The sequence below is a fragment of the Electrona antarctica genome (genome assembly GCF_951216825.1).
Source record: "Electrona antarctica genome assembly, chromosome: 6".
NCBI lineage: Eukaryota > Metazoa > Chordata > Actinopteri > Myctophiformes > Myctophidae > Electrona > Electrona antarctica.
In genome coordinates this window covers 55,675,060-55,688,978 of record NC_136811.1, presented here as the reverse complement: position 1 = coordinate 55,688,978, position 13,919 = coordinate 55,675,060, and the positions used below count along the sequence as shown (strand labels likewise).

The 13,919-nt window shown below is 44.5% G+C and overlaps 1 protein-coding gene across 4 annotated transcripts in view; it reads left to right on the top strand.

Annotated features, from left to right (window-relative positions):
- LOC306925747 (heat shock cognate 70 kDa protein-like) overlaps nt 1–13,211 on the top strand; it is a 39,198-nt gene extending 25,987 nt beyond the window's left edge. For 3 of the 4 annotated variants that reach the window (XM_079504787.1, XM_079504785.1, XM_079504788.1), the window contains 7 exons: nt 2,708–2,860; nt 5,125–5,456; nt 7,094–7,317; nt 8,518–8,720; nt 9,496–9,694; nt 11,745–11,977; nt 12,908–13,205. In XM_079504787.1, coding sequence (XP_079360913.1) covers nt 2,708–2,860; nt 5,125–5,456; nt 7,094–7,317; nt 8,518–8,720; nt 9,496–9,694; nt 11,745–11,977; nt 12,908–13,171 — 1,608 coding nt within the window. In that variant the 3' untranslated portion in view covers nt 13,172–13,205. Of the gene's footprint in view, nt 1–2,707; nt 2,861–5,124; nt 5,457–7,093; nt 7,318–8,517; nt 8,721–9,495; nt 9,695–11,744; nt 11,978–12,907 lie in introns of all 4 variants that reach the window. The other variant, XM_079504786.1, reaches the window with a different exon arrangement.
- Nucleotides 13,212–13,919: the final 708 nt, after the last annotated feature.

Below are 13,919 nucleotides of genomic sequence, written 5' to 3'. Positions count from 1 at the left end.
TGTGTATGTATTTATTATACTGTGTGTGTGTATGTATTTATTATACTGTGTGTGTGTATGTATTTATTATACTGTGTGTGTGTATGTATTTATTATACTGTGTGTGTGTATGTATTTATTATACTGTGTGTGTGTATGTATTTATTATACTGTGTGTGTGTGTATGTATTTATTATACTGTGTGTGTGTATGTATTTATTATACTGTGTGTGTGTATGTATTTATTATACTGTGTGTGTGTATGTATTTATTATACTGTGTGTGTGTATGTATTTATTATACTGTGTGTGTATGTATTTATTGTACTGTGTGTGTATGTATTTATTGTACTGTGTGTGTGTATGTATTTATTATACTGTGTGTGTATGTATTTATTATACTGTGTGTGTGTATGTATTTATTATACTGTGTGTGTGTATGTATTTATTATACTGTGTGTGTGTATGTATTTATTATACTGTGTGTGTGTATGTATTTATTATACTGTGTGTGTATGTATTTATTATACTGTGTGTGTGTATGTATTTATTGTACTGTGTGTGTATGTATTTATTATACTGTGTGTGTATGTATTTATTGTACTGTGTGTGTATGTATTTATTGTACTGTGTGTGTATGTATTTATTATACTGTGTGTGTATGTATTTATTATACTGTGTGTGTATGTATTTATTATACTGTGTGTGTATGTATTTATTATACTGTGTGTGTATGTATTTATTGTACTGTGTGTGTATGTATTTATTGTACTGTGTGTGTATGTATTTATTATACTGTGTGTGTATGTATTTATTGTACTGTGTGTGTATGTATTTATTGTACTGTGTGTGTGTATGTATTTATTGTACTGTGTGTATGTATTTATTATACTGTGTGTGTATGTATTGATTGTACTGTGTGTGTATGTATTGATTGTACTGTGTGTGTGTATGTATTTATTATACTGTGTGTGTATGTATTTATTGTACTGTGTGTATGTATTTATTATACTGTGTGTGTATGTATTTATTATACTGTGTGTGTATGTATTTATTATACTGTGTGTGTATGTATTTATTGTACTGTGTGTGTATGTATTTATTATACTGTGTGTGTATGTATTTATTATACTGTGTGTGTATGTATTTATTGTACTGTGTGTGTATGTATTTATTATACTGTGTGTGTATGTATTTATTGTACTGTGTGTGTATGTATTTATTATACTGTGTGTGTATGTATTTATTGTACTGTGTGTGTGTGTATTTATTGTACTGTGTGTGTATGTATTTATTGTACTGTGTGTGTATGTATTTATTGTACTGTGTGTGTATGTATTTATTATACTGTGTGTATGTATTTATTATACTGTGTGTATGTATTTATTATACTGTGTGTGTATGTATTTATTGTACTGTGTGTGTGTATGTATTTATTGTACTGTGTGTGTATGTATTTATTGTACTGTGTGTGTGTATGTATTTATTATACTGTGTGTGTGTGTGTGTGTGTATGTATTTATTGTACTGTGTGTGTGTATGCATTTATTATACTGTGTGTGTGTGTATGTATTGATTGTACTGTGTGTGTGTGTGTGTGTATTTATTGTACTGTGTGTGTGTGTGTGTGTATTTATTGTACTGTGTGTGTGTGTATGTATTTATTGTACTGTGTGTGTGTGTGTATGTATTTATTGTACTGTGTGTGTATGTATTTATTATACTGTGTGTGTGTGTATGTATTTATTGTACTGTGTGTGTGTGTGTATGTATTTATTATACTGTGTGTGTATGTATTTATTATACTGTGTGTATGTATTTATTGTACTGTGTGTGTGTATGTATTTATTGTACTGTGTGTGTATGTATTTATTGTACTGTGTGTGTGTATGTATTTATTATACTGTGTGTGTGTGTGTATGTATTTATTGTACTGTGTGTGTGTATGCATTTATTATACTGTGTGTGTGTGTGTATGTATTGATTGTACTGTGTGTGTGTGTGTGTGTGTGTGTGTGTATTTATTGTACTGTGTGTGTGTGTGTGTATTTATTGTACTGTGTGTGTGTGTATGTATTTATTGTACTGTGTGTGTGTGTGTATGTATTTATTGTACTGTGTGTGTATGTATTTATTATACTGTGTGTGTGTGTATGTATTTATTGTACTGTGTGTGTGTGTGTATGTATTTATTATACTGTGTGTGTGTGTATGTATTTATTGTACTGTGTGTGTGTGTGTATGTATTGATTGTACTGTGTGTGTGTGTGTGTGTGTGTATTTATTGTACTGTGTGTGTGTGTGTGTATTTATTGTACTGTGTGTGTGTATGTATTTATTATACTGTGTGTGTGTGTATGTATTGATTGTACTGTGTGTGTGTGTGTGTATTTATTGTACTGTGTGTGTGTGTATGTATTTATTGTACTGTGTGTGTGTATGTATTTATTATACTGTGTGTGTGTGTGTGTATGTATTGATTGTACTGTGTGTGTGTATGTATTTATTATACTGTGTGTGTGTGTATGTATTGATTGTACTGTGTGTGTATGTATTTATTGTACTGTGTGTGTGTATGTATTTATTATACTGTGTGTGTGTGTATGTATTGATTGTACTGTGTGTGTGTGTGTGTGTGTATTTATTGTACTGTGTGTGTGTGTGTGTATTTATTGTACTGTGTGTGTGTGTATGTATTGATTGTACTGTGTGTGTGTGTGTGTCATCAGCCCGTGAACAATGCGGTGGTCACTGTCCCAGCGTACTTCAACGACTCCCAGCGTCAGGCCACCAAGGACGCCGGCGTCATCGCCGGGCTCAACGTGCTGCGCATCATCAACGAGCCCACGGCCGCGGCCATCGCTTACGGACTGGACAAGAAGGTAGAGGACACTTAGTTTTACACACTTCTTAGATAAGACGTATATGCCACTTGTGCATCTTAGATAAGATCAAGTATATGCCACTTGTGAATCTTAGATGAGAAGTATATGCCACTTGTGAATCTTAGATAAGAAGTATATGCCACTTGTGAATCTTAGATAAGAAGTATATGCCACTTGTGCATCTTACGCCAGGGCTCCACCGGACGCGTTGCGTCTCCGTCGCGTCGCGTCAAAAAACGCACCGGTTCAATTTTAATGCACGCGTCGCGTCTCCGTCAACGCGGGCAGTGGAGCCACCCTTCATTGATTAAAAAGGGAACATTCCCTGACGGTGACGGAGACGCGACGCTGACGCGTCCGGTGGAGCCCTGGCGTTAGATAAGATCAAGTATATGCCACTTGTGCATCTTAGATAAGAAGTATATGCCACTTGTGCATCTTAGATAAGAAGTATATGCCACTTGTGCATCTTAGATAAGATGTATATGACACTTGTGAATCTTAGATGAGAAGTATATGCCACTTGTGCATCTTAGATAAGATCAAGTATATGCCACTTGTGCATCTTAGATAAGAAGTTTATGCCACTTGTGCATCTTAGATGAGATGTATATGCCACTTGTGAATCTTAGATAAGATGTATATGCCACTTGTGAATCTTAGATAAGAAGTATATGCCACTTGTGCATCTTAGATAAGAAGTATATGCCACTTGTGAATCTTAGATAAGATCAAGTATATGCCACTTGTGAATGTTAGATGAGAAGTATATGCCACTTGTGAATCTTAGATAAGAAGTATATACTACTTATTCATCTTAGATAAGAAGTATTACTACTTATTCATCTTAGATAAGAAGTATATACTACTTATTCATCTTAGATAAGAAGTATTACTACTTCTACATCTTAGATAAGAAGTATTACTACTTCTACATCTTAGATAAGAAGTATTACTACTTCTACATCTTAGATAAGAAGTATTACTACTTCTACATCTTAGATAAGAAGTATATACTACTTCTACATCTTAGTTAAGTATACTACTTGCACAGCATCCTAAATGAGCCCTGCACAGCTGCAGCTGCATGCTATCGCATATTGCTTTGGGCAAGAAGGTATACGATACTTACACATCTTGGTATATCTAAGTATTTACTACTTACTACTAGTGTTGCAGTAGTACTCCTTGACTCGTCTCGAGTCCCGTCTCTCAAGTCAGAATGTTCATTCTCGTCTCGGTCTCTTCCTTTAACCTCTTTTGGTGTTTTTAAGCATTATGTTATACTTTAGCTATTGAAAAATAGCAGATCTACAACATTTTTTACTCAAATCTTTGCTTCTTGACATGAAATAGTTTGAGAACAACAGACTGATACAGTATAGAAACATACGTTTTTCTGAAAACTATCATGATTTAGAAGACATTTGTAGAATCTGGTATCAGGTCGAAATTGGTTAATTTGACTTGAACCTGACTTGGTCTCGGACCAAGGGAACTCTTCCCTCACCGAGTCCACTCGAGTCACGAGTCTCTGCAATGCAATAAAATATAAATGTGGCATATCCACGTTATGATGAGGAGCCCCATAGAGCGGCGAAGTCCTGGCGTCACTCGCTCATCCCCTCGACTCCCCTGGTTCACAGAAGTACGTAATTTATCTATAGAATAACATGGGTCATCTTAAAATCGTTTCATATAAGCGTTGTGGTCCAAAAATAAACAAGCTGTCTCGGCATTATTGTCAGGGAGGTGTCTCGTTTGCAACAGTCAGTCTATATGATACAGTGACAGTCTAGCGAAAATGTAACAGCAGCAGTAACAATAGCGTTTTCTCTCAGTCAGTTGATTCTTCATATCCATATAAGTGAAACGGCCGGGATGGCATGTTTATTTTTCAAACACAGTTCTTATATGAGGCGATCTAAAATCCCCCTATGGGGATTACAATGCAAATAAAAAGTACATGAACCCGTGGATTTGCGCCCTCTACCGATATTGACGTCAGACTTCGGTGCTCTATTCACAGGTGCTTACAGTTATAGAACCTATACAAATCTACAATGTAGACAATGTAGATCGGTCTCGACCTGCCGTTGTTATCGGTCTCGACCCCCTCCCACACTCGGTCAAGAACTGGGACTCACACATCCAGTGTCTGTGGGATTGCATTGCATTCTGTTTAGTGTTTCTATAAAATCCTCTCTCTCTCTCTCTCTCTCTCTCTCTCTCTATCTACTTCTCGCCTCCCCCCCCCCCAGGTGGGTGGTGAGCGCAACGTGCTGATCTTCGACCTGGGCGGCGGCACCTTCGACGTGTCCATCCTGACCATCGAGGACGGCATCTTCGAGGTCAAGTCGACGGCGGGCGACACCCACCTGGGCGGCGAGGACTTCGACAACCGCATGGTCAACCACTTCGTGGCCGAGTTCAAGCGCAAGTTCAAGAAGGACATCGTGGGCAACAAGCGCGCCGTGCGCCGCCTGCGCACGGCCTGCGAGCGCGCCAAGCGCACGCTGTCCAGCAGCACGCAGGCCAGCATCGAGATCGACTCGCTGTACGAGGGGTCCGACTTCTACACCTCCATCACGAGGTCAGTATACTTATGAGTATACTTATGGGGGCAGACTTCTACACCTCCATCACGAGGTCAGTATACTTATGAGTATACTTATGGAGGCAGACTTATACACCTCCATCACGAGGTCAGTATACTTATGGGGGCAGACTTCTACACCTCCATCACGAGGTTAGTATACTTATGAGTATATTTATGGGGGCAGACTTCTACACCTCCATCACGAGGTCAGTATACTTATGGGGGCAGACTTCTACACCTCCATCACGAGGTCAGTACACTTATGGGGGCAGACTTCTACACCTCCATCACGAGGTCAGTATACTTATGGGGGCAGACTTCTACACCTCCATCACGAGGTTAGTATACTTATGAGTATATTTATGGGGGCAGACTTCTACACCTCCATCACGAGGTCAGTATACTTATGGGGGCAGACTTCTACACCTCCATCACGAGGTCAGTACACTTATGGGGGCAGACTTCTACACCTCCATCACGAGGTTAGTATACTTATGGGGGCAGACTTCTACACCTCCATCACGAGGTTAGTACACTTATGGGGGCAGACTTCTACACCTCCATCACGAGGTCAGTATACTTATGGGGGCAGACTTCTACACCTCCATCACGAGGTCAGTATACTTATGGGGGCAGACTTCTACACCTCCATCACGAGGTCAGTACACTTATGGGGGCAGACTTCTACACCTCCATCACGAGGTCAGTATACTTATGGGGGCAGACCTCTACACCTCCATCACAAGGTCAGTATACTTATGGGGTCCGACTTCTACACCTCCATCACGAGGTCAGTATACTTATGGGGGCAGACTTCTACACCTCCATCACGAGGTTAGTACACTTATGGGGGCAGACTTCTACACCTCCATCACGAGGTCAGTACACTTATGGGGGCAGACTTCTACACCTCCATCACGAGGTCAGTACACTTATGGGGGCAGACTTCTACACCTCCATCACGAGGTCAGTATACTTATGGGGGCAGACTTCTACACCTCCATCACGAGGTTAGTACACTTATGGGGGCAGACTTCTACACCTCCATCACGAGGTCAGTATACTTATGGGGGCAGACTTCTACACCTCCATCACGAGGTCAGTATACTTATGGGGGCAGACTTCTACACCTCCATCACGAGGTCAGTATACTTATGGGGGCAGACTTCTACACCTCCATCACGAGGTCAGTACACTTATGGGGGCAGACTTCTACACCTCCATCACGAGGTCAGTATACTTATGAGTATACTTATGTACGAGTGAGTCGACTTCTATACCTCCATCACGAGGTCAGTATACTTATGAGTACCTAGGGATGTCCCGATCACGTTTCTTTGCTCCCTATCCGATTCCGATCATTTGAACATGACGTGATCGGCTCAGATTTCTGCCCGGATCGGGACAATCCTAAATGATCAGTACACCTTTGTTACGCGGGAGCCGACTTCTACACCTCCATCACACCGTATATGTATACTTTTATTTCTTTTCAACTTTTCTTTTCAATTTAGTTTTTAAAACGGGTTTGATCCAATCAGGACAGAGAACATTATTTATTTTTTCCTATAGTCGTGGCATATTGTTTCAGTGATCTATATCCTAACCACATGTGTGTCCGCCAAAACCAGGGCCCGCTTCGAGGAGCTGAACGCCGACCTGTTCCGCGGAACTCTGGAACCCGTGGAGAAGTCCCTGAGGGACGCCAAGATGGACAAGGCCCAGATCCACGACATCGTGCTGGTGGGCGGCTCCACGCGCATCCCCAAGATCCAGAAACTGCTGCAGGACTTATTCAACGGCCGCGAGCTCAACAAGAGCATCAACCCTGACGAGGCTGTGGCCTACGGAGCCGGTGAGGAGGAGGACGCCATGTCATTTATATAGATGTGATGATGTAGGACATAATGTGGAACTATAGTGGCCCCCTGGAGTGAGTGTGGAACTATAGTGGCCCTCTGGAGTGAGTGTGGAACTATAGTGGCCCCCTGGAGTGAGTGTGGAAATATAGTGGCCCCCTGGAGTGAGTGTGGAACTATAGTGGCCCTCTGGAGTGAGTGTGGAACTATAGTGGCCCCCTGGAGTGAGTGTGGAAATATAGTGGCCCTCTGGAGTGAGTGTGGAACTATAGTGGCCCTCTGGAGTGAGTGTGGAAATATAGTGGCCCTCTGGAGTGAGTGTGGAACTATAGTGGCCCTCTGGAGTGAGTGTGGAACTATAGTGGCCCTCTGGAGTGAGTGTTGGGCCCTCTGGAGTGAGTGTGGAGAAATAGTGGCCCTCTGGAGTGAGTGTGGAACTATAGTGGCCCTCTGGAGTGAGTGTGTAACTATAGTGGTCCTCTGGAGTGAGTGTGGAACTATAGTGGCCCTCTGGAGTGAGTGTGTAACTATAGTGGTCCTCTGGAGTGAGTGTGGAACTATAGTGGCCCTCTGGAGTGAGTGTGTAACTATAGTGGCCCTCTGGAGTGAGTGTGGAACTATAGTGGCCCTCTGCAGTGAGTGTGGAACTATAGTGGCCCTCTGGAGTGAGTGTGGAACTATAATGGCCCTCTCCATCGTCAAAGTTGCCCACCCCTGATGAAGGATACATGCTATTTATAGATCTGATGATGTAGGATGCACATTATTTATATATCTATCTAGCGAGTCATTCACCGTCGGTCTACATACACCGTGTCTCCCTATACATGCAGCCGTGCAGGGCAGGCGGCCATCTTGATGGTGTCTCCCTTATACATGTAGCCGTGCAGGCGGCCATCTTGATGGTGTCTCCCTTATATACATGTAGCCGTGCCGGCGGCCATCTTGATGGTGTCTCCCTTATACATGTAGCCGTGCAGGCGGCCATCTTGATGGTGTCTCCCTTATACATGTAGCCGTGCCGGCGGCCATCTTGATGGTGTCTCCCTTATACATGTAGCCGTGCAGGCGGCCATCTTGATGGTGTCTCCCTTATATAGATGTAGCTGTGCAGGCGGCCATCTTGATGGTGTCTCCCTTATATAGATGTAGCTGTGCAGGCGGCCATCTTGATGGTTTCTCCCTCATCCTTGTAGCCGTGCAGGCGGCCATCTTGGCCGGCGACAAGTCGGAGAACGTGCAGGACCTCCTGCTGCTGGACGTCACTCCTCTGTCTCTGGGCATCGAGACGGCCGGAGGCGTGATGACCGTCCTCATCAAGAGGAACACCACCATCCCCACCAAGCAGACCCAGACCTTCACCACCTACTCTGACAACCAGCCGGGTGTTCTCATCCAGGTTAGTTTAAACTAACTATATGCCTACAAGTTAGTTTAACTACGCCATATCCTATAGCTGGGGTTGTCAAAAGGGCCTTTCTGTGTGGAGTGGAGTATACATGTTCTCCCAGTGTCCCCTATGGCAGGGGTTCTCAACGTTTTTGACCGGGGACCCCCGGAAACGCTTTGGCAATGTCTCGGGACCCCCGCCCCGCCCCCTCCCGACCCCCAATATAAATTGACTGATACAATAACCTTAATAATAGAGACAATACACCATAAATAAATACTGAAACCAGATATAATCATTAGGGAAGGGGTATGCATGTACCATGTGTACCATGTAAACTCTTCATTTCCATTTTCCAGCCATTCAGTTAAAAAAAAAATAAGAAAATAATTTGGGGACCCCCCCCAAAATAATTTGGCGACCCCCCGAGGGGTCGCGACCCACGGGTTGAGAACCAATCAACGGACCCCCCGCCCCGGCTCACTCCTCATGCATTGAAGGAAAGCATGAGCTCACTTCAGGGTTCTCCCCGTGTTGGCAGAGGCATGCAGGATTACAGTTTAGGCAAATTGGCACCAGCTAAAAATATGTAGACAGATATTCTACTGTTAGACGGATGTTAGGTTCTTAGCTTCCTTATGACTCATGATGATGACTATATATTTATATATGTGTTTGATGTGTTGTTCTTGCTTACTGTATAAATCGCTCTGGATTAAGAGCGTCTGCTGAATGCCTGAATTGTAAATTGAAATAAAGAACCGTGGCCCTTCATCTCTCCCAGGTGTACGAGGGCGAGCGGGCCATGACCAAGGACAATAACATCCTGGGGAAGTTCGACCTGACGGGCATCCCCCCCGCGCCCCGCGGCGTCCCGCAGATCGAGGTGACCTTCGACATCGACGCCAACGGCATCCTCAACGTCACCGCGGCCGACAAGAGCACCGGCAAGGAGAACAAGATCACCATCACCAACGACAAAGGTTCCATTTCTATGGGTTTACTTTCCTACATTTTGATTGTAATTAAAAACACAGCATGAGTTACAAACAAAATCAATGAAAAATCGAAGAAATTTAGAAAACAAATGTTTTAAGGAGTAGTGAAAATAGCAGGTCTACAAGCTCACAACGTGGTGCAAAGCGACACGTTGGTGAGCTAGATCTGCTGTTTTCATGTAGGCCTCGCTCAGACCTTTACTGCATGTTGTGTGTTGTGTCACAACTGGGGTTCCCCAAGGCTCGGTTCTGGGTCCTCTTCTTTTCTCTCTCTACACTACATCTCTGGGTGCTGTCATCCACTCCCATGGCTTTTCCTACCACTGCTATGCCGATGACACCCAGCTGATCCTCTCATTCCCCCCCTCTGATACCCAAGTGGAGGCACGCATTGCTGCTTGTCTGGCTGACATCTCGGAGTGGATGTCGACAAACCACCTGAAGCTCAACCTGGACAAGACCGAGCTGATGTTCCTCCCGGGGAAGGGCTGTCCGCACCGAAACATGGCCATCACCATTGATAATGCTGTGGTGACCTCAACTCGGACTGCGAAGAATCTGGGTGTGACCCTGGACGATCAACTGACGTTCTCGGCAAACATCGCATCAGTGACATGGTCCTGCAGATTCCTCCTCTACAACATCAGGAGGATTCGCCCCTTCCTCACGGAGAAGGCAGCCCAGGTGCTCATCCAGGCTCTCGTCATCTCCCGCCTGGACTACTGCAACTCCCTCCTTGCTGGTGCTCCGGCATCTGCCATCAGACCTCTGGAGCTTGTTCAGAAAGCTGCGGCTCGTCTGGTGTTCAACCGCCCCAAGTTCTCCCACACAACCATCCTTCTCCGTTCTCTACACTGGCTCCCCGTAGCGGCTCGCATCCAGTTCAAAACCCTGGTGTTAGCCTATAGGGCAGTGAAAGGAACAGCTCCTTCCTACCTCCGGGCTATGGTCGATGCCTACACCCCTGCCCGACCACTTCGGTCTGCCACCTCGGGGCGACTGATTGCCTCGTCACTCAAGGGTCCTTCTGGCCGATCCACATGGTCACGACTCTTTTCTGTTCTGGCCCCACAGTAGTGGAATGAACTTCCCACTGATGTTAGGACAGCAGAGTCACTGCCCATATTTCGCCGCAGGTTGAAAACCCACCTCTTCAGGAAACACTACCCTTCCTCTCTGCCTGACCTACTTGTTGTTAACTAGTTGTACGAACGCTTGTTTTCTATTGTTGTATTGTTTATTGGATCTTGTTTAGTCGATACACTTAATTGTTTTAGCTCATGCTCATTTGATTTAGCTATTTTGTCTCATCTGTTTAAGGAAATAGGTAGCTGATATATTGCACTTTTACCTTAGCGCTAGGTATACTCTTGGTTGCTTGTTTTTGCAGAAAATGCACTAAAGACTTCTGGTGATTAGTAGTTTTTGTTCCCTACCTATGTTGAATACACTTATTGTAAGTCACTTTGGATAAAAGCGTCTGCTAAATGACTGTAATGTAATGTAATGTAATGTAATGTAATGTAATGTAATGTAATGTGTAGTGTCATGGCCGTGTAGTGTCATGGCCGCCCCAATGCATTTCCAATGGGAGTCACATGGTTTGACACAACATTGTGTTGTGTGAGGGGGAGACATCAAATGTCTCTGTTGGGTCATGGTCTAAAACGTTTGCGAACCACTCGTGTAAAGTAAGTAACTGAGTACATTTACTCAAGGAGAGATCGCCATCGCCATCGCCAACGACACAGGTAAAGTAAGCCAAGTACTAGGGAGGCACCGATATGGAAATTGTTGGCCTACAAAGCAACCAAAGGTAAGGTAAAAATACAAATATATAGTAGATAATGATACTGATACCGATATATATGTTTATTTAGATGGTTCTGTGTACAGTGGGGACCTTGTGTTTGTGATGTATCGTCTTGGTGATATGCTCGCCTTTGTATCGTCGTGTCTGTTCTGAACAGACCTGCGAAGACGAGTATCCTTCGGGACAATATAAAGATTATAATAATAATACTATTCCCTGCAGGTCGCCTCTCCAAGGAGGACATTGAGCGCATGGTGCAGGAGGCCGACCAGTACAAGGCCGAGGACGAGGCCCAGAGGGAGAAGGTGACAGCCAAGAACTCGGTGGAGTCCATGGCCTTCAACATGAAGAGCACGGTGGAAGACGACAAGCTGCAGGACAAGATCAGTCCCGAGGACAGGAAGACCATTGTGGACAAATGCAACGAGGTCATATCCTGGCTGGACAGGAACCAGGTGAGGCTTTCCCCCGAGCCTAGTCTCGGTCCCAGGCTTACTTATCTGCGAAAAGAAAAGCCTGGTCACAACGTAAGGCTTTAAGGCTATTTCCCCCGGATACGATATTTTCCTGACCAATCACAACACTTGTTTCATTCGCGGAGAATGTAAACTGATTTGAATAAAGCATCAACGTCATTTCCTCGGGCGATATACTTCCGCTAAAATCCAGCAACTTCCGCCTAAACAAATGATAGCCTTTATAGCGTAGGTCTTGCCCAGGGTGCCGGAGCCCTACCTACTGCATGGGCGGGACTTCTGGCAGGGTTTCTTGGTTATTACACGCGTCATATGTGACCTATAGCCTGGGGTCCACCTATGCTTTCTATGGCATAGAGGCAGCTCCCGGGAGAATCCAGACGCAGCTGCGCGACATGAGAGTAATTAATTAGAGCGACAGAGAGAGAGAGGAGTGTGTGTGTGTGTGTGTGTGTGTGTGTGTGTGTGTGTGTGTGTGTGTGTGTGTGTGTGTGTGTGTGTGTGTGTGTGTGAACGGGTGTGCGTGTGAGCATCAATTTAACAAATTTAACAAAGCAGAGAGTGATCGACGTTTGCGCTACTCTATGCCGAATTGAAGTGGACTCGGCCCCCAGACTTTTTTTCTCTCCCTGGAAATAAAAACGTCTGGGTTTCCGAGGCTATAATATGTGACCCAGCTTGACTGAGGGGCTTTCACTAGAGGAGAACAACTTCATTGATGTTTTATATTGTTTGATATCATTGAAAATGCGCTATATGGACATGTATCCTAGAAACCCGCCGATTGGATTGCTTATGCCGTGTGGACACGTCGGATGGACTGAAACAGTTAAGCAGTAAAATAATTAAAGAGCTTAACTGTCAGTTCTCCCAGAATGCATCACTTTCTGTCTGTCCCTCTTTTTCCAGACCGCGGAGAAGGACGAGTACGAGCACCAGCTGAAGGACCTGGAGAAGGTGTGCAACCCCATCGTCACCAAGCTGTACCAGAGCGGAGGCATGCCAGAGGGGGGCATGGGAGGCGGCATGCCCGGTGGCATGGGAGGCGGCATGCCCGGTGGCATGGGGGGCGGCATGCCCGGTGGCATGGGGGGCGGCATGCCCGGGGGTGGCATGGGAGGAGGAATGCCAGGCGGGTCCGGCTCCGGGCCAACCATTGAGGAGGTCGACTAGGGACGCCGTCCTCCGTCTGCCTGTAAACCCAGACAGTATAGCCTGTAAACCCAGACAGTATAGCGTCAAGACGTGTCGAGAAAACGCCTAAAGTCCAGGTTTCATTTCCTTGGGGTTTTTAAAACCCACCTGAGAACTGATTCTACGAACGTCTTCTAAATCCTGACCGTTTCTACGTCGTTCTCAAAACATTTTCATGTCAAGTAATTGGCCGCCGACCCCCATCTGAAAATACCTTGTTCCAGGGGAACCTCGAGTAGCAAAGATTTCAGTTGAAAACGTTCGCTCTGAAATAATATATATTCAAAGATTTTCACGATTTTTCAAAAAAATAGCAGATCTACAAGCTCGTAGCACGCCACTCGGTGCCGCTCTACGAGCTTGTAGATCAGCTATTATTCAATAGCTAAAGTATAACTTAATGCTTTTATTTTGCCGCAAGTTGAAGCTGGCGTCAATTCCATCCGCCGGCTGTTTAGAAATCCAGAAGAGACACCCTGGACTTCCGACTATAGGTGTTTTCTCGACGACTCTTGACGCTACGGTCTAGGGTGCAGGCTCTCTTACATCGGATCCCCGAACAAGCTCAACGAAGTAACACTCTGGCTGAACAACGTCACTGCTCTCAGAACGGTTAAATAGATGGTAAACGGTGCCTTTATATAGAGCGCTTAGCGCTTTTACCCTAAGCGCTTTGCATAGATGTGCATTGCGTTCACCCATTCACACACGCATTCATACAGCTTTA